The sequence below is a fragment of the Psittacula echo genome, assembly GCF_963264785.1.
Source record: "Psittacula echo genome assembly, chromosome: Z".
Classification (NCBI taxonomy): domain Eukaryota; kingdom Metazoa; phylum Chordata; class Aves; order Psittaciformes; family Psittacidae; genus Psittacula; species Psittacula echo.
In genome coordinates, this window is record NC_137742.1 from 15,362,924 (window position 1) to 15,387,371 (window position 24,448).

General features: G+C 39.0%; 2 protein-coding genes across 7 annotated transcripts in view; one reads left to right on the forward strand and one right to left on the reverse strand.

Annotated features, from left to right (window-relative positions):
• The window catches only part of LOC308232465 (oncostatin-M-specific receptor subunit beta-like), a 31,202-nt gene extending 12,557 nt beyond the window's left edge, over positions 1-18,645 (forward strand). The window contains exons 8-17 of the mRNA XM_080638693.1: positions 1,891-2,027; positions 3,108-3,273; positions 3,788-3,864; positions 4,277-4,493; positions 6,161-6,262; positions 6,673-6,852; positions 9,272-9,436; positions 10,928-11,006; positions 11,290-11,362; positions 12,360-18,645. Of these exons, the coding sequence (XP_080494819.1) occupies positions 1,891-2,027; positions 3,108-3,273; positions 3,788-3,864; positions 4,277-4,493; positions 6,161-6,262; positions 6,673-6,852; positions 9,272-9,436; positions 10,928-11,006; positions 11,290-11,362; positions 12,360-12,809 (1,646 nt within the window). The 3' untranslated portion in view covers positions 12,810-18,645. The remainder of the gene's footprint in view (positions 1-1,890; positions 2,028-3,107; positions 3,274-3,787; positions 3,865-4,276; positions 4,494-6,160; positions 6,263-6,672; positions 6,853-9,271; positions 9,437-10,927; positions 11,007-11,289; positions 11,363-12,359) is intronic.
• Positions 15,765-24,448, reverse strand: part of RICTOR (RPTOR independent companion of MTOR complex 2) — an 83,550-nt gene continuing 74,866 nt past the window's right edge. For 2 of the 6 annotated variants that reach the window (XM_080638687.1, XM_080638691.1), the window contains 5 exons: positions 24,028-24,261; positions 22,715-22,867; positions 22,051-22,174; positions 20,866-21,004; positions 15,772-20,693 (listed from right to left, as the gene is read on the reverse strand). In XM_080638687.1, coding sequence (XP_080494813.1) covers positions 20,619-20,693; positions 20,866-21,004; positions 22,051-22,174; positions 22,715-22,867; positions 24,028-24,261 — 725 coding nt within the window. In that variant the 3' untranslated portion in view covers positions 15,772-20,618. Of the gene's footprint in view, positions 20,694-20,865; positions 21,005-22,050; positions 22,175-22,714; positions 22,868-24,027; positions 24,262-24,448 lie in introns of all 6 variants that reach the window. The other 4 variants (XM_080638688.1, XM_080638690.1, XM_080638689.1 and 1 more) reach the window with 4 other exon arrangements.

Here is a 24,448-nt window from a genome sequence, read left to right on the forward strand (position 1 = left end):
TAAGTTGTGTTAATGGTAAAAAACAGCTTCACTGCAAAGGTCAGATTTGGTTACTGAAATGACCCCTAAATGCTCAAAAATCTGCTGCTTTGCTGAAGCTGGTTCATAGTATAGGAAGCAACATGATACAAAGATATAAAATGGGAAGTTCAAGAAAAATGTCTGTGTCAGTTACTTGGGAATGCAGTCCTTTCTCCAAGGTATTATTGCTGATGTTACTGTCTTGCCAATACAAAATGGAGATGCACATTTTGAAAAGTAGGTAAATAAAATTACTAACACCTCTCCAAATGAGTTGTGATGCAGGTATAAGCAGCCATTGCCAGGAAAGAGGTCATAGTGCTAACCTTTCTTGATGCTAATATTGAACAGTAACGTCAGCAGTGCTATTGTAAGGGCAGAAGAGTAGTTCATCATCAGTGAAATAAAACAGGTTATTCTGTGAGCAGTAGCTGATGGCTGTGGTTTCTTCCCTGTGAGTTTTATACTTCACCACAGTGTACCCCAGGTCCCATAAGTTCCTACCTACTTCTGCCTCAAAACACCTGGGTATTTCCGGTGTATCCAGCAGTATTTCCATTCTCCTTGTGCCTTCTAGCCCCACCACATCACCTCAGTGTTCTGAAGATCCTGTGGCAGTGTTAGCTATTTGAAGAAGCAGGAGGCAACAAGTACTTTGCTTAGTTCTGAAGCTGACTCTTGAAGCTGTCTGATGGACAGGGAGTCTGGTGTAACTGCTGCATTCTGGCAGTGCTCAGAGGCATTGATTACAGTTTTGCTAGACATGCTTTTTAATATGAATTGTAGGAACTGATGTTAAGTGCCTGTCTTTGATAAATTTGTCTCAGAAAGTCATGATAGTTCTAAAAGTTGAGTATTTGAATGTTTTGGGGGTGGAAGAAATAGAGCAGAAAGAAAGTGAAGGAGCAAGTTAAGAGGTTGTAGTGATACAACACAATTTTATAAAGTAAGTTTTCATGGGAATTCAGGCTAAAATAGATTAAATTCAATGTGCTAAATACATTAAAGTTTTACTAGTTTTCCAGTTCTCATGATTGTTAAAAGTTAAAAGTGATATATTTATGAGTTAAGCTTTTAAATAGTGGTTGCTGTAAAGTCCTTTATGTTTTTTCTGATCCTGGACACATTTACAGTAGAATTTTCCTTACTTAAAGGTTGTCAGTGAGTAAAGGAAAACTGATGTCCATGATTTCCAATTCTGCAGGTGGCAGCTGGGACCCTCTGTATCAAAGCTCCTTTGAGTCTGGAAGTCCTCAAGTTGTAATTCATTGTCCATTTAGAATAACAGCCAAAGCTGTAAACATACCGCTTACTCACATGGCCATGTCTTATCCCTTACAATTGTATTGATAATATGGGAGAATTTGAGATCTGCTGCTCTCACTGAATACTGCTTACATAGCAGGAAAGAATCTCAGAAATCTTCTGGAAGAAGTATCATTGGCATTGTTTACCAGGGAGTAACTACTGTCAGGAGTCAATGTGAGAGATATGAATAAAATTTCTGATGAAAAGGCTGGATTCTGGGATATAGAAATGTGGGAAATGTTACTCACTGTGCTACATCAGGAGCCTCCACCAGCTCCCGGATTAGAGAATTTTCCAGTGTGTGCAATAAAAGTCTCTGAGTCTGTCTTTTGTTCACAATTTTCTAAAATATTTCCAAGTCAGCACAAGGGTTGTTTTGTTGGGGTTTTTTTATAATATTTACTTGCATTTATATTCTGAAATTAATTTTTTACTAATTTAGGTATGCTTCTCCTAGACTGGCAAAGAAATCTGTATTTCTTATTTGCTTTTACTACTCAACTAAAATACCTTAAAATTCCTTACGTTTTATGAGAGCTAACTCAGATCTTCCATTGACAGTTTATCCTGCAGCACCTTCTCAGCTGTGGGAAGAATGCACAGATACCAAAATCACATTATATTGGAAACATCGAAACAAAGGAATTGAACTCTTTTGTCAGACTGAAGTGCTCCTACCTGATGGAAAAGTAGAACTGGTATGAAACCCGAATTTCATACACAAAAAGATAGCGAGTATCTTTTGTCATGTGAGATTAAAAAATAATTCCCCAGCAATTTAAATACAGTCTAAATCTCATGTTGACGTGTCTGTTTTCTGGATTTGTTTGCTCTACACTCAGGATAGCTGGATAGGATAGCTGTTTGCTATTGCTTATCTTGATTTATCATGTTTTTATTACTCATCTCATCTTGCACACAAATGTTGGAAGGCATGTTGAAGGCTTTTTTCAGGAGCTTTCTGTGTACTATTTACTGTACTTGATGGCAGTGTGTCTGGTTTCTAGTGAGGGAACCCTAAACAGTTTTTCTTACCACGTTCTTCCATTTCCCTGAAGATTATCTGAGTGGCCTCCTTGTCTTGTTCCACCTGTTTCTCAAAGAGTTAGCCAGTCTCACCATTTGTATGTGTACTGTCGTTCCTCTGTAGCTCTTATCTTATGAAGGCAGCTTGCTTCTAGCATGTTAAAAAGGCATTATGAAGATCAGGATCAAGTTGCGTCCAGTCTTAAGTATTGCTCAGGAACTGTTAGGTCAAATGGCTGCTGAAATTGATCATTGCAGAAAACAGTTTAGAGGAGAGGCTTAAAAGCATGCTCACTTTCTGACTTTTGCTAGAACTCTCTCTGTCTCTTGGGAGGGAGTGGAGGAAAAGGGTGGGGGAAAAATGGAAAGAATAGATGCTGTGCATAGATCTGAAACAGCATACTACTTACATGAACTAAGTAAGAGGCCCAGACTCTGTGAGGTTAAGATCTCAGTAGATTCCCTGCTTGATGTGAAAAGTAGTCACTTGACAGGTTGAGAGTGAATCATACTCAGTTACACTGAGACAACCTGTAGACTTCTTTTTGGATCTCCCAGTCTTTTGATCTTGTGAACATCTTTTTTTAGGTTTTTTTTTTTTACTATTGTTTCATGATTATCTTTTCCAGCTCAAACTTAACTGGCTACTATAGTATCTAGAGGAAGAACTATTTTATTTTTTTTTTTAGACAAAAACGTCTTGCTAATGAAGATGAACTGAGCCTTAACTGTTCTCTTTTTCTGTCTTGCAGCATAATAGTTCAGACACACACCTCCATTATGCCTCACAGAGCATTACGCTGGATGGACTGCAGCCATACACTGAATACACAACTAGAGTGCACTGTGGAGCAGCTAAGCATTTCTGGAGGTGGAGTGAATGGAGTGAAGCCCGAACCATCAGAACAAATGAAGCAAGTATGTCCAGTCTATTGAGAAGGAAAGCTTTAAAGATGTTCTTTACTTGCCACCTCTCTTTGCCGTTTGTTGCTATGATCTTGCTGTGTAGCTAAAGCGGAAGCCTGTCACATGCATAAAAGTAGAGGCACACTAAGCAAAATTTAAGTAGGTGTCTCTTATTAAACAACTCTCATCCTAGCTGTCAGTCTGCCATTTTATCTAGTGCACGCAGATGACTGGGAGGATGGGCAGACTTGAGTTACAGTGTTCTGTGAGGGCTGGAAGAATGGTGCAGAGAACTGGGAACTGCAAGCAAAAAAAGATTTTCTAGGGAGATGAACGAGACATTCATTCAGAAAGAATAATGAAGAGAGAAAGAAGTTAAAGGATAATGCTTTGGCAATACCTGGCAGTGATGGGGAAAATGGAAAAAGAGGGTTTGGGGTTGGAATTTCTTCAAATAGGAGGAAACAATTGAATGGTTTATCCTTTCTGCGCTTAGAACACCTTTGATTTGCTGTATTAATTGCAGTTCCATCAGGGAAACTGGACATCTGGAGAGAAATTACACCAGTTCAGGGGGGCTGGAATGTGACCTTGTTCTGGAAGGTAAGGCATTGATACAGAAGCAGAAGCAAAGCCTTTCATGAACAGCTTGGAAATTTCTCCCATGAACTTTAACAAGTTTGTGTGCTCTTAATACCACTTCAGTATGAAAATGTCTTTTTAAGAATAGGAGACAAATACCATATATAACGTATGTTAAAACATATGTAGCTTTGTGCTGTCCTGGCATTTCAGACATATACTTCTGTTTTTCTAATTATTATAGCAAGACAAAACCCATTACTGAGATTTCTGCGTTTCTATTTCCACCAGTATGCATGTATGGAAACAAGTATTTATATTCTTACTGAAGTAATATATCCAATTAGTTATTTAAAGTTCTAAATGTTCCTTTTTTTTTTTTTTTCAAAATTTAGTAAGTAATTGGTGTCTACCCCTATAATTTTTTCCCCAGCAAGCACCAAGTTTTCAAGCAAATGGAGAAAATATTTCATATGAAGTAACCTGGGGAAAAGTAGAAGATGGTTCTAAGTCTGAAAGCATGTCCTTTTCATCAGTCTACAATAGCACAAGGATTTCCATTGACAACCATTCTTACAGAATCAGTATCACAGCAAAGAACAATGTTAATTATTCACTTCCTTCAGTATTGATAATCCCTAGCACTACAGGTAACAGTTTTCAGTTAGTTTCCATTATGAGAGTTTTGAAGCTTTCCAGTATGAGAATTTATCGTCTTGGGGGAGCAAACTAACCTGGCCTGTTAACTCACATCGCTGCTATCTGAAAATTATTAATGTGTTATTGCCTACAGGATGTTAACTGCATGAATATTTAGCTTAAGTGCCTTGGTCCATCCCTTACAACAGACAGTCTATTTTGCACAGACAGGCTCCGCAGAGCAAAACACATTTAGCCTTAAATTAGAGCCTCAGGCCTGCAGCTGGTGCTGTGAAGATACAGCCAGTGCCTTGCAGAGAGCTCTTGTGTGTGATTAGCCTCTTGTTATTATGTCTCCAGGTTTCTGAAGTTTTATGAATATATAGTAATAATTACTGGATTTTGTTTTAGCTGTCAGCTTTCAGCCTGTGAAAGATCCAGTATGTCTGATAGTGAAAGAATGTGACTATTTTATTATTATTTTTTTAACAGTTTAGCATAGAAACTATATTGATCTTCGTTTATGAATCAAGGGTCTTATGCAGGAAAACAATAGTGACTATGTTTTCTTCATTCCTAGACACCAAAGAGCTTAAAGAAGAACAGGTTAATGGTACAGATGATGGCATTTTTATTACCTGGGAGCCCAGACATATATATGACAATTACATTGTTGATTGGTGTAACTTTCCAATGTTACAGCCTTGCGATTTTCAGTGGAAGAGATTTGGGCCCAACACTTCCAGTGCTCTGATCAACTCAGGTGAAAGATGAACCATTTTTCTTTCTTGATGCCTGTGCAACAATCTTTCGTGCTGTGGGCATTAACTGAATTTAAGAAACAAATCCTGTGGAATGTTGAAATCTGTGCAGTGTAGGTGTAATTCTTCAAAGGCATGTGGCATCAAGCGTTGCCTAGCAAATGAATTAGACACCACGAATGTACCAGCACTAGTAAGCCTTGGAAATCAGCACAGTATTTTAGAAAAGTCAGTACAGCATTTTAGAAAAAGCTCTTCTGAGTGGCTTGTGGTAATGTCTTGAGGGAGGATGGTGAGTTTGATGAAGGAGTTAAAATCTTTTAGCAGGACAGATGCAAAACTGAGCTCTGCCTTATCTGTAACAAGGCTCAGAAGTTTAGACTCCAGCAATTTAACACCCATTGTGTAGTGAGAGGTTTAGTGCTGTCAGTGTACCACAAGTGACGTGTCTCAGAACCAGTCTTTGCTTAGGACCAGTTGTGTGGTTTTTCATCCCAGTGGTGGCTGGGAAAAAAGATTCTAGCCATGTGAAAGTTGCTCTGATGTACTTCCACATCTGAAAGAATATAGGCTTCCTGAATTCTCTAAAGCTGAGTTCACTTTGTAATGAAACATGTTTGAACAAAATTTGACTGAACATATTTCAGTATGCAATGAAGAGTCTATTGTGCACTCATCTTCAGTACACTAGGGCAACAAAAATATAGTAATAATCCCCCTCAATATCCTCTTTCAGACAGAATAAATTTGTTCAATTCACATCAGACACACTAAGAATTGGTTTATCCTGTGTCTCCTTCAGTTGCCTTAAGAGCACAATAGCCCACAAAGATTTCTAATGTAGAAAGTAGTTAAGTAGAAGCAAAACAAAGAGACAAACCGTAACCCATTTTTTAACTAGTTCCACTCTTTTCTAGCTGCTTTTATTCCAGGGGTGAGATACAACTTCCAAATCTATGGATCTGTTGCTAATAAAGCATCCTTACTGGAGAAGAAGACTGGTTTTCTCAGGGAGCTACGTAAGTTGGCAATATACTTAGGGTTTGTGTGTTTGCTAAATTCATCTGTCACAAACAGAAGAATTCCACATCCTTACTACTACAAGTACCTAAAAATGTATTTGCTGTGTTGTCTCTATATGAGCATTTAAAAGTTGTACAACAGTGTACACAGCCCTACGTCAAGCATATTTGACTAGTGCAGTGACCACATAGAGTCCACATTAATTAGAATAGCTGAACAAAGCTGTGATTAGCAGTCATGTGGACAGGCATAATGTGGACTGCATGAAGGCTCTGTGGAGAGCTTTGGCGTTGTTCAGCTTTTAAATACAAGTAAGATAGAAGCACCACTTGGGACTGTAGATGTTTTTTAAGTGAACATTCTTGAAGACTAATGGTAAGTTTAACCTGAATTTCCTTTCTTCCAGCTCCTGTACTTGACCCTGTTGTGGAAAAAGTTGAACTGACTTTCAATGCAGTAACACTCTCTTGGGATTCTTATCCCATAAATGAATCACAGTCTGGTTTTGTGAGAGGCTACCATGTTTATGTGTCACCTCTACAAGAGGACTGCAGTTTGAAAGGATCCCAAAAACATGTTCTTCCAGGTAACTGGGCTCTGGGATTTAGGAATTTATGTCATTAATGCAGGTGAAAAACTGTGTGGCTGGTGCTGATGCTGCAGCCTCTTAGAAAGTGGACATTAGCTCATTGGCTCATTAGCTCATTGGCTTATTAGGCAGTACACAGGTTTCAACACCTGCTGCCTTTAAATGCTCTCTAATGCTTGAGGTGCTAATGAACGGAAGTGGGTCCTGGCTTTATACAGATTTATAGACTCTGTCATGTTGTCCATAGTTCCTTTTAACTCCAGTGTGAGCTCCAGAAAAGCTTGTTGTAGTACTGTAGGAGGAGTCAAGTTTCTGCCTCTTATGATCTGAGTTCTGGATGAATTTTGAAAACATCTGTTTGTGGTCTGCTTGGATGAGAGTCATAGGAAGCATGCTAGTTTTACTAGGATTTGGGGTATTTTAGAAACAGATGGGATACAGTTTATTTCCTTCAGAATTGGAGCACTATGTGAATTCCCTATTTAAATTCTTTTATAGCGAAAGTATTTGTGCCTGTGCTCTACCATGGAGTTCAGCAGAACTGAGCTGTGGGGTGGCACAAAGCCACATTTAAACTTTTATATCTGATCTTCCTGCTCCACAGTTAAAACTGCCCCAGATGACTTCGCTCCATTATAATTTTCAGATGTTTCCACCATGTTTCAGGATAATTTCTTTTCCCCTTTGCCTCTACTTCCAGTTGGGTCATGTCCTGTGTCAGATCCTTCTGCTGATTAGACTAGTACCAAGCTGAAAAGTTTATGTTGAACTGAAGGAGGCTTACATAGATGAAAAAATGAACATGAGCCGGCAGTGTGCGCTTGCAGCCCAGAAAGCCAACCATATCCTGGGCTGCATCAAAAGGAGCATGACCAGCAGGTCGAAGGAGGTGATCCTGCCCCTCTACTCTGCTCTCGTGAGACCTCACTTGGAGTATTGTGTGCAGTTCTGGTGTCCTCAACATAAAAAGGACATGGAACTGTTGGAACAAGTGCCGAGGAGGGCCACGAGGATGATCAGGGCACTGGAGCACCTCCCATATGAAGACAGGCTGAGCAAGTTGGGGCTGTTCAGCCTGGAGAAGAGAAGGCTGCGTGGAGACCTCATAGCAGCCTTCCAGTATCTGAGGGGGCCTACAAGGATGCTGGGGAGGGACTCTTCATCAGGGACTGTAGTGACAGGACAAGTGGTAACGGGTTCAAACTTAGACAGGGGAAGTTTAGATTGGATATAAGGAAGAAATTCTTTACTGTGAGGGTGGTGAGGCACTGGAATGGGTTCCCAAGGGAGGTTGTGAATGCTCCATCCCTGGTGGTGTTCAAGGCCAGGTTGGACAGAGCCTTGGGTGACATGGTTTAGTGTGAGGTGTTCCTGCCCATGACAGGGGGGTTGGAACTAGATGATCTTAAGGTCCTTTCCAACCCTAACTATTCTATGATTCTATGATTCTATAGAAGTTCCTGTCAAAACTAACCTAACCATAGAAGTATCAGGTTTCTGCAAGTCATCCCAGTTAGACTTTAAAATGTTTATATCAAAAATTTCTTGCTTTGCATTTTGTCTGAGCTCAGACAAGGGGCATGACTGGAAAGAGGAGGAATAATATAACCCTTTTCTCCCTGGGGTCTGGAAGTTGCACAATAGAGAGGCAAAAGAGGGGTCTTTTCAGGCAGCAAATTCTTGCTTTTGGTTATCTTCCAAGAACTTGACCAAGGCTTGAGGGCTACAAGATTCTGGTGAAAAAGGAAACGGCAAAGCCCAAGTCATTCTGTTCAAAAGCTCTAGTAAAAGGAAATTAATCAGTTTCAGCTTTTGACAGCAAGTCATTAGGTGGTCTGTCAAAGGATGTGCAATGCTGTGGACAGTCCAGTTAGAAGGAATGTTGAGTTCCAACCAGTGTCAGTGAGTCAGGACACATCATCCTTCTCAGAAGAATGTACAAATTGCAAATGTTTTGCTGCTTTGGTTGTCTAGCATCTGGGTTAAGATAATTTGTCACATTTAGGGGAGAACTTAACTGCAGCCTTTCAATACTTGAAGTGGGCTTATAAGAAAGATGTAGAGATTTTTTTTTTACCTGTAGGTAAGAACACCTGTAGATTTTTTTACCTGTAGGGCCTGTAGCCATATGACAAGGTACCTGAAAGAGGGTAGATTTAGACTAGATATTACGAAGAAATTCTTTACTGTGAAGGTGGTGAGACACTGGCAGAGGTTGCCCAGAGAAGCTGTGGCTGCCCCATCCCCGGCAGTGTTCAAGGCCAGGTTGGACGGAGCTTTGAGTAACCTGGTCTAGACGAAGATGTCTCTGCCCATGGCAGGGATGTGGAACCAGATAATCTTTGAAGTCCGTTCTAGCCCAAATCATTCTGTGATTCTGAGATTCTATGATTCTGTCTTATCTGTTTCATTTTAGATGATTCGGTGCTATGTAAATACACAATTGAAAATCCAGAAGAAAAGAGATATACCGTGAAACACCTTTTGTCAAACACAAAATACAAACTCGTAGTTAAAGCATATACAGGTGGAGGGGAGACTCCCATTGTTAACTTTATATACATAGATACACCGCTTAACTGTGAGTATTGGCTGTGGAAAATTTGTCTTCTAGCAGAAAGAAAAATATTTAATCCAATGTGACATACATAGAGAACGAATCCAGCTGAGAACCAAAATGTGTATACCAACACGGCATTGTGATACTTCTAAGTTGCTATGTTTTTTTCCATTTTAGAAAGAAAATAATTTTACATCCTTATTGAAGTTTTATATCTTTCTGGGAAGTAGCTGAATTTATGCATGCTTACATGACTAGTGTGTCCTGGTTGCTAGAATGTGTTGAAGAATTGCATTTTGATTTAACTAGTTTTCTAATATAAATAATATATATGAATAATAACAATATATAAAACTACAGACCTAGTGCAAACAGGTAATTTCTTAATGGGCTCTTGAACTTCTAATAGTGATTATTATTCTCATCAGTCTTTAAATCCATTGTGAAGTTAATTCCTGCGTAAGTCAGTAAGAAGGGATTGTTGGCTCGAGCACCGTAGTTTGCTAACTAGGCAGATCTGGTCATCAAGGAAGAACAGGATGTCACTTGCTTGTAATTCTGTTTCCTTGAAAGTACCACTCAGCAGTCGTGGTTGGAAAACTTACTATCCAAACCAGAGATGCCTGGTTTGGAAAAATTAGTTGGGGGTGGAAGTGAAAGGGGAGAGGCAGGAAAGGGTGAAGCCTTGGTTCAGGCAAGGAGACTTGATGTTTTAGGCTAACTAGCAGAACAGTGCCTGCCTCAGACCTACGTCTAGCTCTCATTAGCCAGCCTTCACTTGTGCAGACACAGACATACATACAACTGCACAGGGAATCAAAATCCTTAGCTAACCAGGAAAAAACAAAAGGAGAATGCAACACATGCCCATTCCCTGCTGTGGTGTGTGGCAGGACACACAGACTCACTGGCACAGGATAAGGGCACTGGGTGGGGCAGGACAGCAAGCAGTAACTAGTGCTCCCTCTCTGCCTCCTTATAGCACCAGCTGTTTTGAGGAAAGCATAGCCCAAGGCTGTGTCTTCCAACAAGAAGGAAACACATTGGGTTTCTTGTGTCAGTGTAAGCCCTAGGAGAGCATGAACACTTGTGTAGCGTCTGTCTTGCTATAAACCAGCCATACCAGAGGTATGGATGTTCTGTCAGCATCTTGTGGTAAAAATCTGTCTTCTTCGGGGGTTGAAATGAAACCTAAGTGACGTTAAGTGAGGTTATTGTTGCTTAGCTTTTGGAAATTAACCCTTACAGTTAAGGTGTCAACATGAGAATAAATTAAAAGCAAAGTAGTATTAATTAAATTTTGGTAAAGGAAATCAAGGTTCAAAGACTTGGAGCTGTATCCCAGAACTTCCAGACAAACTACCTTGCAACCACAGACCACACACACAGTTTTACTGCTGAGTTAGTGGCAGCTATCCCATGTGGGCATGATGTTATTTTTGTCCTAGGAACTCAGGCTGTATTGACAGAGTAGAATTGAAAACAAATTCTTAAGTTATTTTTCTACCGTAGCCAACATGCTGTACCTCCTAGTCCTGCTAGTGATCGTTCCTGCACTAGTAGCAGCTATATGCCGCTGGAAGATAAAGTGGTAAGTTTTAATGCATTTTTCTGTTGTAGACAGAGAACGTAACTAGCGTAATTCACAAACCACAGCTGCAGCTTGTTGTTTCCAGCCTGTTGTAAGGCCTCATTCATTTTTCCTTTGGCTGTCCAACTGTGTGGATGGATGATTTAAGTATTTGGCTTATGGCATTTGTGACACATATCATCTGCTGCTGTTTCTGTACACATCTATGTGTGGCTTGTGCTGGTACAATATGCTTTAATGAGAGAAAAAACCCCTATGATTTGTTTTGCCCTCTTATTTCCAGGGTGAAGGAGTGCTGCTGTCCTGTAATACCTAGTCCTAGCAAGAGCAAAGTGCTGTCATTCAAAGAGTTTAAGGTATGACCATTGAAAATCTAGTATTTTTCATTTTTCCATTCTTTGATTAGTGAAGTTTCAGAAAAATACTCTCCTGGTGTTGGCTACATTTAAAAATGAGTGATGCTTATTATACAGAAATCAACATAATTTAATATCATCGTTTAGAGAAAATTCTTTCGATATTCATTTGACTCTACATTGATTATTCTATATTCTGTAGTCTATTACTGCAAAAAGTGAAAGTGGAACTGGAGAATAAATTAAATCTTTTGATACAGTAGGTGACTCATCCAGTATTACTGTTCAAAACCCAGCACTGTCTGAACACAACAGACCAGAGAATACAGCACTTTGCTGCAGCCTGTGAGCCGTCTACCCCATCCTCCTGCCCCCTACATCGCAGCAGGGGGCACTACAGAGATGTACTTGCTGGCGCCTGCGAGGATGCAGGGAGACCTGCCGGGCACTGCCAGGTCTGGCTGAGAGGAAAGGACTGGCAAAAGGCATTCAGCTTCTCCTGCAGGCCCGTCGAACCAGGGTCTGCTCCTTGCAGGAGGGGTCCAAAACTGGGGACACTTCTTCATCGTGATAGGCCTGGGGCTGCTGCTGATTTGGCTGCTGGTGTTCACTGAGCAGTAGCACCAGAGGGTGGACACTGTACCACCTAACCTCTGCTGCTGCTGCCTTCCTGTCACTTGCTGGTTCAGGGTAAAAAGTGCACACATCAAAAACTTGGCAAAGGCTTTAAAGCAAAGGGACATGGTTCATTCTTGAAATGTAGTCATACTGAACTTACTTAGATATCTCTAAATAAATACTCTTGATAAATGCCACATAAAATACAGCTTCTGTTGGCATTCTGTACGTGTTTTCCTTCAGTTTGTTTGTTTATTTGCAAAATCCAAGCTCAAAAAAATTATAAGACAGTAGAAGAAGTGCTTGAAATAATCCTTCCCTTTCCTTTACTTCGGGCTTATTACTTTGAGTAATTATTTTGGTTTATGATCTCTTGTAGATTGGTTCTGAGAAAATACTGAAAATAAGTGACTGCATTCCTGACATGCTAGCAGTGGACAGTAAGGCCGAAGCCCAGAAGCTACATCCTTGGAGCCAGTTGTCTTCAATGACAACAGATGATAAGATTGATGATCACAATTCTTCCTGCATTTACCTTAATGAAAATGAAGAGAGAGACTTTACACCCACACCTACACCTCAGACTCATACTTGGTTTGAAAATTTTGCTTATTCTTCTCATCTTGCAGTTGAATCTGATCCCTATCAGCTACCAGAGACAATAGAAGCAAGCAAGCCAGAACTGTCAGTCATGCTGTACCAGCCACACCTCTACTTTGACATTTGTAAGGAAGATGTTGCCTCAACACCCAGAGAAACAGCTGGCAGAAAGACCAACCTGAGATATGTTTCACAAACAGATGTGCACTGCCTAGGGAGGAAGCTTTGATGTACTCTCCTCCTTTGACTGCATCCAGTTTTTGGTTACACAATGTAAATAAGAACTTACAAACCCACACATTCTTTGGATGAAGGCTTTCACAAGCCCAACTGCACTACTTCAGTTAATGTTGAAAAGCTCTTACTGCAGGACTAGTTTAAAAATACTGTCTTGTGCACAGGAACGATGTGTGCTATGGTTTCATCACAAGCTACAGGCATTATATCAGCTTTACAGGCAGCTTTGTGGCCTATATTATGTAGAAAGTTAGATCACAGCAGTTCATCTTAGTCTGATGCAGAGAAGTACTATATTTTGCAGAGATTAAAAATGTATTCAGAAAGTAGAGGAACAAGTTAAAGAAGCGAGAGTGCTCACAGAGTGTGTTTATTTTACTTACTCTGTGAAGTAAATTACAGTGTGCTTACTCTGTGCTTTGGCCACCCCAGCAAGTGTGGGTTGCAGCTGTGATGCAGCGTTACTCAGCTTTGGGGTGTGCTCCAGCCCAGTAACACTGGGGGGGGTGGGTTGTATTTTCCCTCCCTTAGGTGATGTAAGGAATCAGCATGGAAGGCTTACCTGCATTCAGTGTGTGGCACATTGCTGAAAGATTAGAAGGAACTTTGACTTCTCTAGGAGTGCTACCCTGTGCACCAAAATACCGTGACTGCCCTGCTTTTACTCCCCTTGTCTTCTAACTACACTTGGTGGGTGAAAGAGCACAGAAAACAGGTTTTTATAGGGTCCAGGGTTCTAACAGGGTCAGGCCCTCCTAGTGGGCTGCTGCGCTGTTTCTGGTGACTGCCTTCTCTGGAGGAAAAATGACCCTTTGAAATCCTGAACAAAATCTCATAACTGAACAAAGAGATGTGGGGAGGTGAGTGGAAAGGAGCTGTTATCAACAGGACAGCTGTTTGCAGAGGTGTTACCATGGCACTATTTCTCTGCTTGTGCAGAAGAACTTCACTTCTTTTATCATTAACCCCTGCACTTATGCAGCAAGCCCCAACCAACCAGGTAAGCAGGCATATATGCATAGGTATATGAATTCCATTTGTGAAGAGTGTCATATTCAGGCTCTTGGCTGGATCTCCCAACACTACTTTTGCATGTACTAAAAATTGTATTTTTATTCTAACCAGAATCTCTACAGTAGGCAACAGGGAATTTGGTCTTCCATTTGAGCTAAAAAGACCTGTACTTTTGTAGTGAAGCAGAAGAGCTGGAATTGATCTGAGTGTCTTAGCAGATTAAACTCCTTAGTACACATGGAACTCATTGGTTTTGCTTAACTGCAATACTATCAATATCTTTCATGATTCAGGTAAATTGAATTCTTTTACGACCACAGGACAAGTAGTTCTTAGAAGGGAAAACATGAAGTGTTTTTCTACAGTGTGATCTTCAGCTAATTTGTTAAAATGCAGTTACTCATCTTTCCTATGTTTAACTTTACAAAAAAACAAAGCAGCTCCAGAGAGAAACAAGTGTTAATACTGAACCATGTCTAGGATTTATAGTGTTGCTTACAGATGGTGGTGTACTGTCCCTGAGCTGTGTTGCTCAGGAAAACTCACAGGATCTTACACAGACTTTGGGTGAGACAAGCGTTGCCTGCAGAGGGAAAAGTCTTCTGGCAGGTAGCAGTGCAAAGAAAAGTAGACAGGCCAGTGGCTAGCTGTGGTTGCTATCTGGTCAGTGCAGACTGTGCTGTGCCCACACGTGGGTCATGCATAGATTTACTTCAGAAGTAGAAGAAAAAAAGGGCCTTCCTTTCAGCCATCAGGTAGTGAGGTAAGGAAACAGCACAGAGAACAGAGAAGGAAGAGTGATGCTGTTCAGTGGAGACATCCTAGAGTTTTCCTCCATTTATATTACTCTCCTTTGAGTTACAGTGAATCTGAAAGTTTGATACCACAGTATCCTTGTGGCTTAGAACACATTTTCTTCTCCAGTGTTTCATCATAATCCTATATACTTGCCTAGTTTAACAGCTTTACTGCTAGGAAAAAGGACAATAAACAGAAGTGAGCTGTTCAGGCACTACTGAAATAAAACGGCCTAGCTCTGCCTTTCAAGAAAAGGTGTGTTTATTTAATGAGGTTTGAAAGGTATCCTAAACCAAGAGCTCACATCTAAGGAACTCTGATACACAAGTCAGTCCAAAAGCCAAACTACCTGACAAAGCCTTTAAAGTTCAACACGCTGCAGCTCCTCACACCAGGACAGCTCTATCAGAGCACAGATCGCTGCTTTTGAAGTGTGTGAGAAAAACCACACACTGTCTGTGGTGATTCCATCCAGGGAGCAAGTGGAGGGGCCAATAGAACAAGCTGTTCATTACTGGTGGCGAGACACCAAGGCCCGTTGAGACATCGCACCTCAGCTCCGCAGGTCCTTCCCACAGAGATCTGGCACTGATGAAACTGCTTTGTCAGGAAGCCAGAGGACACGTTGCCAGGTACCATCCGATGGCTGGTGAGGCCATAAGAAACCTTTCTGCTGGCTGCCCCTGAGGGCTGACATATTGTGAAACCACCTGTGCTCAAAAGCACACACAGAGGATTCCAAGGAGGACACAGTGACCTTTCCAGGGGCACAGCCTGGCCATGAGAACGAGGAATAAAGATTAGAGATGTGTTTCTGCCTTTGTGGAGAGGTATGTAGAACTTTTAGATTTAAGACATCTGTCTTGTATTAATGGTTAAAGAATTCAAAACTGTTGTTTTTCTCTTTTTATAATTCAGCTTTCACAGCTGCCTTTGAAATGCTAATACTTAAACCATCACATAGTGGAAAGTTATTCTCAGTTATCAGTATGCTACATTTGCAAAATAAAGATGGTATATAAACTCTTTAGTTCCCTTGTTTTTGTAAGACATCCTAGAAAGCATTAATGTGAAAATGTATTTTTAACACAAAAAAAAAAAAAAGTTTATTTGCAAAGCTTCAAGTTGTTCTAGTTAACTGGTAACTTAAAAATTTAAATAGAATTCCAATCCATTTCTAGTGCTGAGAGGTACACATGAAACCAGAACAGTTGTATGAGGTTTAAGTACATTTTATTAACAATGCATCCCTTTGATAAGACTACGCTTCAGAAGGCTTTTAATGCCCATTGACATGAACTGTACACACTATAAAAGAAGAAAAAAAAAAAAAAAATAAAAAAAACCAGAAAAAAAGAAAAAGGAAAAAAACCAAACCAAAACAAAACCAAAAACAAACAAACAAACAAAAAAAAAACCCAGAAAAAAAATCAAGGTGGGCAATATCATTTGGGACAAGCCTCTGTTTAAATTATACACAGCTCAATGCAATATTCTTACGGAAAATATATAAATACTTTTTCTTTCTATGTTACAGGTATACAATATAAATCAGATTTCAATGTCTGTTCAGTGACCTACAAACACTAGAACCCCCAAATATGTAGCAGCTTATTACTAAATAAGAAAACACCACACGGGGTAGGGAGAATAAAGTCTTGAGATATTCCTTGATCCCCTTTTTCCTCAGAAGGATTAATTTAGACAATCTCTTGTAATGAAGTTTTAGGGATGCTGACAGCCCAATACTGGACCAATTTTTCAATTAAATCTACAAAGCGTCTGCCTTTTCTCCCCTTAGACATTGCATCTTGTGCTGGAACACCCTATTCAGTGACAAAATGGTATCTTACACTTTTTGGCATAAATTACATTTCTCAAATAGAATAGTGTGTTTTACAAAGCAACTCAAGCAAAATGTGCAATTTCTGCATGCTGTGGCATTGTTGTCCATTTACATTACAAAAATAGTCAAAAGAATACCCACATTCTTTACTGAACATAGAAATCTGTTGAAAACAAAACTATTCAGGGAACCAGAACTGGGAGCTAAGCAAAATCTGAGGAGATCTGGGAGGCTTCTAGTGAAATACAAGCATGTTTTCTAGCATGTTCCCAAAGGTCTTTTTATAGTTCTCAGATTCTGCTCTCACCTAGTATACCCTTAATAAGAACAGGGGAATAGAAGTGTAGCTTAAAAAAGAAGTTACAGGACCTGCTTTCAGCTGGCTTCAGTGAAACCCCGAGTAACAGGATTTTGTGTGTAACCCTGCCAGGGGGCGAGCACAGACCTGGGAGATGCTCCCAAGCCTGTCAAAAATTCTTCCACTGGGAGTGCTCAGCTTGAGCTCACACTTAGAAGGTAACAACCAGCTTCCTGCAGTCCAAATACCAACTCTGGGACACAGGATAAGAAGGAGCAACAGCTGGCTTCATCTCTCACTAAGCTTTGATTACGGCCTATTTCTTGAATAGCTACCTCTCTCTTCAGGCACAGTAAAGGTGCTACAGTTTTTTTCAGTTTCATTGCAATCACAACTCTCCTTCAAGACCACTACATGCATTTCAAAATAAAATGACAGACAATCAGGATTCTCACTGCTTCCTTTCCAAATGTTTATAAGGGCAGACCACCTCAGTGTGTCAATCCACCATGCTCTTAAAGTACCGAATGCTTTAGCACTTCATTGTGTCTTGTGAATAAACATGAACAAAACCCAAGGAAAGCACATTTAGGGTACCTATGTCAGGTCAAAGAACACCCAGATGGGGAAAAGCAACTGTTACAAGCGTTATCATACCAGGGGCCCAGCATGCAAGTCTCCTCCAGCTCCAAGTGATGCTCATGAGAGCTGGGAGCTCTCAGTATCTCTGAATTTCAGACAGCAGAAAAAGTCTCTCTCCAAAAGGGCACTCGCAGCACCCAGCTCCATCCTCCTCCCCACTCCACTCATGGAGAGAAACAGGCCGTTGGGGAAGTAACTGGGAGACCTTTAGTTAGCTGTCTGGCCTTTGAAAGGGCTCTCCCCTTGCACTGACTGTAAAAGCAGACTGAAGAAAACTAGTCCCCTAACTTAGTAGAGCTAGCCTCTCCTTCCCACAAAAGCTTTCACCTCAGAGCTGAGCATTTTGTGTTAGCATAATTAATCATTTGGGAGTTTCCTTTGCCACAGCAACCAAACTGTATTTGTATATAGTGCAAGTGAAGGTTATATACTTCACCCTTTATTCAAGCATTTACATCAGCAATTGTTTGGCTTGGAAAAATCACGAAGCAGATGGTCTGTCAGCTTCCCTTGCAAACCTTTTCAAGAGAAATGGAAGGACTATTAATCAGGGTTAATATAAGCACAACTGTTATTTACTACTATTTTCTTAAGTTTTACCATGAAGCAAATAAAACCCCAATATACCAACTTTGAAAGGGATATCTGAGAACAAAAATCTATAGACTTGGAAATTCACAGTTTATAACTAGGCCAATATCAGACTCCTTCAATTACAGCATCCCTTCATTTGCCAATTAAAATGAAACACTAATGTGAGCTTCCTGTAAATAAGTAAATTCATTCTGGAAATGTTGTATATTATGTACAGTACAGACTTCCCATCCTCTATGTGTACTTGTTGAAATCTACTGACACTCATACATTTTCAGGGAAAAAATAAATCACGTTTTACAACTGAATCTGCAGCCATAATTTTTACATCATGTTTCTGTTGTCATGGATCCCCACACAAGCGAGTACTTAAGAACAGGTAAGCATTTCAGGATGGAGTCTTTCAAAAGCATACTAACACCGCTTTTGCTTACCTTTTTATAATCAGAGGCCTCTGTATAGTGCTTCCTATATTAAGTGCTACAGGTTAAACTGGTAACAAATGAACAAAGGTTTTTGTGTTGTTTTTTTTTTTTAGATGCAGGTGATAAAACTTGTTTATTTTGCTTTAACTGCAGAAAAATAACATGGAGTTGTTTAATGTAACCCCATAGAGTTATTAAAACAAATCTCTCATACTCTAGCCTAACTGAGGTAGTGTTTGAAACTACGGTATAAGATACGCTAGCCCCATTTTTGGGAAAACTACATTATTTCCTTTGGAGTTTATACCACTATTTGGTCTACTGTGATTGACATTTTGGTTTTACAGAAGCATTTATTTCTTATGAGCAGAAGTCCAATAGTTACCGGATATTTTCAGAGCATTTCAAACATGCCTTGACAGACAGATGTGTTATTTGTGTCACTAACCATAGAGTTAAATCGGTTTCTTTTTGCTCCTTCTTTCAGTGGGAACTCGTGAAAAGATAATCTTAGGAACTAAATTTAACTGTGAGCAGCAACTTACAATCTGCTTTACCAGAACATGACGGTATGCAGTGCACACAAAAACTCAGTGAAGTGATAGCTACAAAGCAGTGCTTATGTGTCTTGTTTTACTGTTCACAGGACTATCTATTGAAATCTCCAGTAGCATAGCTAGGAAGAACAGAGTTGTGAGCATCAGGATAAATTCCACTTATCTTCACTTAAGTATTAATCTGACAATTATAAAAAATGGTAAAAGTGAATGGAAAAAATACGTTCTACTTAGTACAGTCCAGCTGAGTTATTCCTATATCAAAATCAAAGGGTAATCCCTTCTATTACAGGCATTCTAACAAAGGTGGCCATGCTACTGTATATACACATTTGCATATATTTATATTACCTTCGTATAAAGGCTTCTGAATCTCTAGATCCATAATAAAAGTGTAAAATTGACAGGGATTTCTACTTTTTTTTTTTTTTTTTTTTACAACTTGCACTCATTAATTTAGAAACCTCACCAGCAACAAGATAGAGGCAACTATTTCAGTCATCAACAGTCACTGTCTTATTTAACTTTTGCAACAAGTCCTAAATACCAGTATAAAATTATAAGTACTGCTGCTCCAAAATTTGGTACTTAAGGCTTTTCACTACAATTATTAGTACTGTCTGATGCTTGATCACTCATCCATTGAAAATCCAAATAAATCTTTGTTTTTATAAAAGGCTGTTTCCACGGAACTTTGAAAACACTCATGTCTTCTCACAAAAGCAGCAATGATTAAATGTCTTCAAGTTTACTTTATACAATATTCATTTATCTGATACAAATCATGCTTTTTAAAGGATTTTGGTTAAGAGTAAGACCAACATTCGTACTATATGAGCATGAATGTAGAAACTGCAAACACATGCATATCATTCAGGGAGAACAATCTGATTTCCGCATCTTAAGTTTAAATGATTTGTTATTTTTAAAAATCAAACTGTAGTGAAAGTCCTTAACTGGTTCAGATAAGATACATGTATGTAAATGTCATGAAATTGGAGAGACTGCTAATAAAATGACTTAAAACTATAGCAATATTAAAATAACTTAAAGGAAACCTCAGTGTCACTGAGGCTTTTCTTTTTGTCTGAAGTTACAAACCTCCAAGTAGTGTTATAAACAGTACAAAAACAAACAGAGAAAGGCTAACACTAACATTAATCCCCTAGTCTCCAAGATTACAGCACAGATCCCCATTGCTGGCAACGGAATGCACCCTCATATCTCTCTCTGATTCCTGGTATCCAGCATTTAAAAAGCAAGGCATCATTCTACTTCTCTGGAACAGAATTGTAAGTCAATCAAAAAAAGATGTCTCTGCATGTTGTCTTATTTGTTTGTTTGTTTTTCCAATGAAATGAAAACTTGTGGAGGTGTTCAGTGCTTGGCTCTTGCATATACTGATATTACTATTATTAAAACTATGGTAATGTTTAATAAATCCCCAAAGGGCTCAAAAGACTTGGACAGTAATTGGTTGAGGAAGAAAGTTTTCAGTTCAGTCTTCAGGTACCAGCAGCTTCTGGAACGGTCTAGCAGATGATACTTGAAGCCTTTTATCCAGTCAGTCAGAGGCTGTCTGAGGATTTCAGAAAGTCTATATGCAATGCACTGCATGAGACAGAGGTCAGGATTCAGTTGATGTATCGATCACTGGAGGCTTTGTTGGTGTTGCTAAAATAGCCTCTGCTTCTTCATGCATCTAAGAGAAAAAGACAGAAGAAGTATTTGTGTTGCTAGTGATTTTTGCTAAATAGATATCATAAAATGGGTTCCTTTAAGATATATCTGAAAGCATCCATTATTCACAACATGAAACCTGCACACAGCTGGTGCAATTTGGTGCATTCAACACATCTGAACACTCCACTTACTTGTAAGAACTGTACATCTTGAAATAGTTCCTGAATGAACCTTCTAGATGGAAGCCGAAATGTACAATGTGCTAACAAGTAGGACACCTCAGAGTAAAGGCATATGTCATCAAATGCTTGGGGATATTTCTCCTTAATTCTGGAAAAAACAAACAAAACAAAAGCAAAAAACCCCCAACAAAACCAAAACAAAAAAAAAACAAACAAAAAACCACACACACAGAAAAACAAAGCTTTGTTAAATATCAAACAGGTTTCCATCATATTTAAAAAAAAAAAACAAACAAACAAAAAACCTCATTCAATTAGATTTTGATTGTCATCATTAAAGTAGAACTCTTCATTACTAGGCATCGTAAATTCTAGGTCTGACAAAAGTAAGAACATAAGGGCAGCATGACTTTGTACAAAACTGCAAGAAATCTGTATTAGTGAGATGAAACAGAATATACGATTTTTAAAGTTGTACAGAATTGCTGTACACCTGGAGATCACCTATCCTTAGAATAACAGACGTAGAAAGGGAACAGTATATTAAAGAATTGGCACCCACATGTACAGCAGTAACGAGAGAAATCTGAAAAAGCTAACTTAATTACCTGTAAGCATTGTTAAAACTAAAATGAACATTTCTTCATTTTCTTGTAGCAGTCATATGCCAATTTCCCATGTCACTACCCCGGGAACCTACAGGTTTTATTATGATATTTGGTACCTGGATTTATATTCCAGTATTTTAACACCTTTTCTTTTTTTTTTTCCTATAAATTAATTTCAGTAGTTGCATTCTTGCTTGAAGGAAATTTGTGTTTCTCAAGAAGTTACTTTCAGTTTGTTATTCTCTTTATCTGATATATGTTTCTTTGCAAAATGACAAAAAAGAATTACTGGTTTATTTGGTTTGGTTTTTGTTTTTTTTTTTAAAGATGTGTGATACACTGGGTATTGTAAAGGAATATCACTATAGTTGAACTACCGATTTTAGAAAGACTGGGGAAGAGTAAGAAATCAAAGACAGAGCAAAACCACTAAAAGAACAATTCTTTGTTTAGCCTTTATGTTATATTCAATCATATCTGCTTACAATTTTTTGATGAGTAAGAAACAAGATCTTTGGGATAGTGATTAACATTAAGAGCATACATACAACAAATTGCTAAAGCATCTGAAATTTACTGAACTTACGTCAGCAGTCCAGTTTCATGGCCCTTAGTTCCTACTGAACTACTCAAATTGATGACTAAACGTAAGACTTCCTTCCGCAGAAGTATTCTGCACACTGGTGTATCATCTGGGATTGATTTTACTCCTGGAAAAACAAATTAAACAGGATGGGGTTTAAACAGAATAATCTTTGTGCTCATCTTATGCCAAGTAAGTCTGTTTTAGGATTCCATAAACACATACACATGCATTTATGTATGTATTCTGAACTTTTAATAAATACTTCATTTGAATGTAAAACTTAAAAAAAAAAAAAAAATAAATCTATTTTCAGGAACTAACATAGAAAGATTTTAATACTGTAAACTACCATTTCATAAATGGAAAAGCCTGCAGGATTCAATTACAGTGCTGTCTCTACCACTAAACCATGCTGCAAACTGGGTGAGTGATTACCTGCTCTGTTTCTATCAGATGCTGCAGAAGTTAGCAAGCAGCTACTTCCTAAGAAATTACGATAATTCAAAACATAAAACATCAGCCTGAAAAGAGGAATGTCTTTCTCTTTACCGAAATTCAGAGCTATTTAATTTAATAACCTGCAGAAATGTTGTATAGCAAAAGCAATACTTAACAAATACTTTTAGAGTTAGTCTTTAATAAACAAAAAAGCTTCCAAACTTACCTAGCATAAGCTCTGTACTCTTGGTGCTGCTAGCTGAACCATGGGATACCGCATCACTACAGCCTGAAATTCCAGAAAATTTGGAGGAATGCACATCTAAGTGATTGTGTATGGTCTGTCCACACCAGTCAGTATATGGAATGTCTGAAAAATCTGACATGAACATGATGTTGTATCTTTGTTATTCACAGTTTTCCTCACTTCAAATGCTTTTCTTATTTTCCAACAATGATAAGCATTCAAGACACTGATGCAAGATTCTTCTGGGAGGTTTCACTATCCACAGCCTTTGTTATTTTTGATTTAAAGAGATAAATATAATATCCAAACTTCTAATTGTTGCACAGTTAACAACCACAGAAAAACATAGGTCTGAAGGGACTCCTGCAGATCACCTAGTTCAGCCTCTTGCTCAAAGAAGGGTGAAGGTCTTGCTCCCCTCAAAATGAGGTTATGTTACACTGCAAAGAGGTTCCTTCCCCTTATGTTCAACTGGAATTTCTACTCCTACAGCACATGTTCCTGCCCTCCTGTCCTTCGGCTGTGCACCTGACAAGAGCCTGGCTCTGCCATACCTCTAATCCCTTCACTACTTGAAGACTACAGCTGGGATTTTATTTGCCATCCCTTCTTGATACTGAACTCAAGCTCAAACTCTGCTTTCCGGGCCATTCCTCACATTGTCCTCTTTGTCGACAGTACTCTTTATGTGCTACTAGCTCATGTGCAACACTATTGTAAAACCGTGATTATTCCTACTAGGTATCCATTACTGGATTATGTTTCTGTTAGAGATTGCAAACAGTCGCGTAACTTCAAGCTCTGCAGAGGAGGTTAGGAAAAAAATATACTGAATCTGATCTGAATCTCAAAATATAAAGGAAGATAACTAAATCCCAGAAATTGCAGCTCAACTTAAAAAGACTCCTTAGATTTCCTTTATTTTTGTTCTATGGTACAGACTTTCTCTGAAGTCAGACTCTTCATAAGCTTGACAGCAAGCGCCAGTTTCCAAGACACAGAGTTTAAATACTAAATAAGGTTTCAAACTTTATATTTTTATAAGCTCTTAGAAATATTAAAAAAAAAAAATCATGCAGGCACCTAGTCATACTAACACTACTAGAAATCAAAAAGCTGGAAATGACCATAGAAATACCACTGGGTGCACAGTGAGCTTACTATGGAGTATTAATTTCAAGGTCAATAGTCAGTAAGAAAAAGAAACCCTCACAGAGTAATACATTTTCAAGATGAACAAAGTTCACTATTTTCCTTCAGTTTTACCACATTTCCCCACAAGGAACACTAACCTGTACGACCATATGAAGAGTTCACTTTACTGCTAGGCTGATAACCCAGTATTTGAACACAGACACAGTAAAGGCAGTTCTCATCTGTGTGCTCCTGCAGCCCTGTATCCTCTGTACCTTCTAAAAACTGAGAGGCATCTGAACGGCTGGTATTCATTATTTCTGTGAGACTGATCTGCTGTCGGAGCATCTGAAAAGGGCTTTTGACAACATCACTTGTACCTGATGGAAGACCTGTAGATAAGCAATTAGACATCAGAAAAAAAACCCAAAACCCAGCAACCATTATTTCAATTAAATTTCCCCTTTTAAGCCTGGAGAGGGTATGTGTGTGTGAAGATTAGAAACTTTTGAGTGGTTAAGCTCCCAAGATTGTTAGCATTTGGGAAACAGGTACCACATTTTAATCTCAGCTTATCAC